Below are 4,731 nucleotides of genomic sequence, written 5' to 3'. Positions count from 1 at the left end.
CTAGAACAATTCCATTTTTAGGTCGTATGAGTCACACGCTCGAATGACATAACACGTATTATACTTCTTAATGAACCTCAAACACTCAATTTTTTGCCTATAATTTTTGTTGTTAGAATAAGTCGCCTGTTCGAACCGGACAGTCGAATCATCGATTTTTATTCTTTTTAATTGGGAACCATCCAGACAACTGGTTCTGTTTTACCCCAATTCCGGTCCCTGGCCAAAAATTGTTGAATCAGTCAATGACCCATTGACCCGTTCAATGGTTTTTGGCCTTTTTTTTAATTTTTGTTGTCAGAACGAGTCGTCCGTTTGAACTGGATGATTGAATTGTCGATCCAAAAATCGATGGCCAGAACGATTCCATAATTTTTGTTGTTAGAATTGAACAATGAAACCATTATTCTAAAAACCAGTGGCAAATAAGATATATAAGATTCCTTACATTTATTTCTTATAATTTGAGAATTTTCAATAAAAAATCTTTTATATATATATGATAAGATTTGTGTAAGGCTATGAAAGAACAATGGAAAGACTACGGAATTAAAATATGACCTGAACTGATAAAAGAGTTATTCAAAACTTATCATTTGATAAAAAAACATAGCTCTTTATAAAACACAATGGCAGGATTAAGGCTGAGTTGACTTGATTTTATCTGATGTAGATAGTGGGCCTCAACGAAAAAAATACATATAGTTGTTCCTTGGATAATGTGTTAAAGATAAGGCATATGTACATAGAAAATGGTAATCCATAAATTACATAAATTACAGTTTACGTGTAGAAGATGTAAGAACCCACCTGCCCCACCCACTGTTTCCAAAGTCAATATTCAACAGAGAAAAACCTCTGCCATAAAATTTATATAGAGGCCTGGAGCTAGCCACTTTAGTTTATTACGTTGTCCTTCCTCAGCTGATGGATAATTTATCAAACTATTAAGCATTAAACAAAGAACATATTGAACAAGTTCAAACAAAGAAGCTTGGAGCCCAAGCAAGAAAACCCCATATATCACTATAAAACAACCTGATAGTGGAGGATCATCCATATCCACCTTCAGTTCTTAAAATGGGAGAAGTGAAGTTGTTTGGAGCTTGGCCAAGTCCATTTCTTTACAGAGTCATATGGGCTCTGAAACTAAAGGGTATAGAATATGAGTACATAGAAGAAGATCTCACCAACAAGAGTGATTTGCTTTTGAAATATAACCCAGTTCACAAGAAGATCCCTGTGCTTGTTCATGATGGAAAACCAATTGCAGAGTCCGTGGTTATCCTTGAATACATCGATGAGACATGGCCAGAGAATCCATTGCTACCCAAAGATGCACACCAGAGAGCTGTAGCTCGATTTTGGGCAAAATTTGCCGAGGATAAGGTAATTTTATGTCTCACAATTTTGAAGAATTTACACTGAATCCATTAACTCGAGCCCACCCAAATGCATCCCTAGCCTGCATGTGGTAGGGATACTATCATTGTCTTGGATAGAAAATTCAGATTTTCTACTCACTTTCTCACAATACAAGATGGCGGTGTGTGGCTGCAATTCATGACAGGTAGAATGTATGTAGAAAGTAGTTGGTAGGAAATCCAATTTGCACATGCATTACTCAATATTTAATTGGTCTAGCTATTAATTGGGGTCTTGGAAGGGGTAGACTGGATATGTATGGCCCAATATAGCTTTTAGCATTTTTTGTAAAAAGTGGCCGCTCTCACACTCGAATCGACGTTCGATCTTATTCTAAATGATGTGTAATGCATATCTTTGACAAATAGTCAGATTAATTTATATTCTTTGTATATATAGGGCCCATGTATCTGGTCACTCTTCAGCACTTGTGGTGAAGAACAAGATAAGGCCAAGAAAGAAAGCTTGGAAATGCTGAGAACCATAGAAGAGCATTGCCTTGGAGAAAAGAAATTTTTTGGTGGTGACACCATTGGATTAGTTGACTTGGCCTATGGAGGGATTGCTCACTGGTTGGTAGTGATGGAAGATGTCCTAGACGTGAAGTTGGTGGAAGCTCATACTTTTCCACGCTTGCATTCATGGATTCACAATTTAAAGGAAGTTGCTGTCATCAAAGAAAACCTGCCGGATCGTGAGAAGCTGTTTCTCTTTCTCAAACACAAGAGGGAGATGCTTCTAGCATCTGCCTAGCTAACTACTATAACTATGTCATATGGGTTCTATGTATTTTCTCTGTAGTCAATGTTTATGGCTTCGAATAATGAATTCCATGGATGCATCTGGTGCGAGATTCGATTGTGCGCTTAGCCAAGGTCTGAAATTAATCAAATTGACCACAAACTGAAACTGGTTAATTAGAGGGAGGGGATCATTAATAAAGTAGTGTTTGGGCGGAAATACTTGGCACCAACACTATCTGTTAGATGGTATTTTGCACAAAGCGCATGTAAGAAGGAAAACTAAGTATATGTTTGGCATTGATGCTGCAGATGCAACACCGTTTTCTGAGAAAACGTTTCAGAAAATAGTGCTGCCGATGTGTGGGTTGAAAGCACATTTTTATGGGAAAATGGTGCCTTGTTTTTGTTTGGAAACGTTGTTGCTAGGTAGGACGTTTGCTGGAGAAACAACAACATTTTCTGTTTGATATTAATGCTCCAGGAAATGTTTTCAGCACTGGTACCCATTATCCAGTGCCATCTCACTGCCACCTGACGTTCATGTTGGCAGCAACGAGCTACAGCTCCAAGAAATGCCATATTTGGCGTTGCTCCAAGCCATGCCTTCCTGATTTTCAAGGCATGGCATGGAGCACCATCTTTTCTGAAAAAACAGTTCCAAATAAATGCCCGTTTCCCGAAGCACTGTTTTTTCCGACATAGCACTGATGTAATACCGTTTTCTTGAGCAACAGCAACGATGCCAAACAGAAGCTAAATATTGTCTATAACAATAGTCAAATATTTTCTATAGACATTTTCATGACAAATACGGGAAATATTCCAAATGCACAGGAGATGTGTGTATAGGATGCATGTGGGATGCGTTCAGTGGGGAGACCATTTGAATTCCGGAAAAACTTTGGCTGTTGGGGGCTGGCAGCCTATACTGGTGAGAACATTTTTTGGAATGCCACGTTACCATAGAGTGGGGTAATATAGTAATTGAACCCTATTTATTTTTTAACCATAAACATACACATGGGCGTGAATTGGTGAACGTGTCCAGCCTAAACACGCTCTCAACAGCTTATTAGGCTGTTGGCCCTCAACAACCAAAGTTAACTATCTTGAATTCCTGGTTACATGGCAAATTTTGATTGGCCACTCCCGGTTTCTCACTGTTTTAATAATCAATCCTCTAGGCTAGCTTTTCAACTCCTGGTTTCTTACTGTTTTAGGTGGTGTTTGAGACCATTGCCGTTTTTTGAGAAAATAGTGCCATGTAAGAGACATCAGATTTTGAGAAAATGGCAAAAAATGCATCTGCATATGCTGTTTGGTTAGCCATTTTCTTAAAAAATTAGTAAAAAAAATGTTTTGCCATTTTTTCAAATACCTGTTCATCTTATAAAGCGCCATTTTGGTGCGGCTCCTACGTAGTGCCATTTTCTCAGAAAATAGCAATAGAACCAAACAACACCATGAAAAATGTTTTCTCAAAAACCACAGACAATGACATTTTTGAAAAAAATGCAATGGTCCCAAACGCCCCTTAATTGTTTTGATTAGGGCTGAACAATGGTGATTAATCTAATAAAACCAGGGTTCAGGATTACAAGTTAGGCATTTGGGCTGAGTTAAGTCAGGATGAGGTCAACCTTAGCCCTTTTATTTTATTTTTTATTTTTATTTTTTGGTTTAGAAGGATGTTCTCACTTCTTGGAATACGGTTGATCAATTAAAATCAGAATCATTTACTTATACACCCCTGTGGTTTCATGTATTTACTAATACCTATTCTATACTACAGTGTGCATATTACTCAAACAGATCTTAGGTATATTAAATAAATGGGCCTTTTGGACTTTTTCTCTAAAAGGATCCATACATAATTCATTCTCGTTAATTTTTATATTTATGAAGTGTTAATTCCCATAGTTCATTCTCCAAGCATCCTCTGCTTTCTCTCTAGTCTTGTGGTGCGGTAAATTTTGGTCAATATATCTGGCCACCAATTCCATTCACCATTCTAGATAGGGGTGAGCAGAATTCGGTTAAAACGAAAAAAGAAAATTAAAATTTTGGTTTCTGTTTTTAGAATCAGAAATTCAGTTAACTGAATAAACTGAAGTAATCCAACTTTCAATATATAATGTATAATATATTATATTATTTATATATTAATATATAATATAATGAAATTTCCTAATATGTATTATAATATATAATATATAATATTATATATTGTATATCCATTATTAAACTTCGGTTTTAACTTAAATAACCTAAAATTTTGGTTTCGATTATTTTGGTTTTTTTATAATTCAGTTTTGGCTTTGGTTTTTATTTTTTATTTTTTTTTAATTCAATTTTAAAAGATTCGATTTATTTGGTTTGAGTTTTAACCGAATAAACCGAACACCCACCCCTAATTCTAAAAATAAACAGGTTGAACTTGACTTTTCATTTTGATCGGGAGATTCATTTTGTTCAAGACAAAATGCAATATCACCTCCTTGAAATCAGTTTTCTCACCACTGTTAACCAAGCTGCTGATATCTAGGGGTGCTCACGGTTTGGG

General features: G+C 36.1%; 1 protein-coding gene across 1 annotated transcript; it reads left to right on the top strand.

Moving 5' to 3' along the window:
* The first annotated feature begins 1,049 nt into the window (after positions 1 to 1,049).
* LOC104602114 (putative glutathione S-transferase) lies at positions 1,050 to 2,276 on the top strand. Its single transcript, XM_010265685.2, has 2 exons — positions 1,050 to 1,389; positions 1,825 to 2,276. The coding sequence occupies exons 1-2, from the start codon at positions 1,081 to 1,083 to the stop codon at positions 2,176 to 2,178; spliced, it is 663 nt and encodes a 220-aa protein (XP_010263987.1). The 5' UTR covers positions 1,050 to 1,080; the 3' UTR covers positions 2,179 to 2,276.
* The last annotated feature ends 2,455 nt before the right edge of the window (positions 2,277 to 4,731 follow it).

This window comes from Nelumbo nucifera, chromosome 3 (genome assembly GCF_055504915.1).
Source record: "Nelumbo nucifera cultivar China Antique chromosome 3, China Antique-T2T, whole genome shotgun sequence".
NCBI classification, from domain to species: Eukaryota; Viridiplantae; Streptophyta; class Magnoliopsida; order Proteales; family Nelumbonaceae; genus Nelumbo; species Nelumbo nucifera.
Note: the sequence above shows the minus strand (reverse complement) of the source record. Positions and strands in the feature narration are given on the sequence as shown.

Bases quoted from the DNA above. Each gene is read 5' to 3' on its own strand.
- LOC104602114 (XM_010265685.2), top strand. From the start codon at position 1,081: ATGGGAGAAGTGAAGTTGTTTGGAGCTTGGCCAAGTCCATTTCTTTAC. The intron at 1,390-1,824 runs GTAATTTTATGT...TTGTATATATAG, and splicing joins CAAAATTTGCCGAGGATAAG to GGCCCATGTATCTGGTCACT.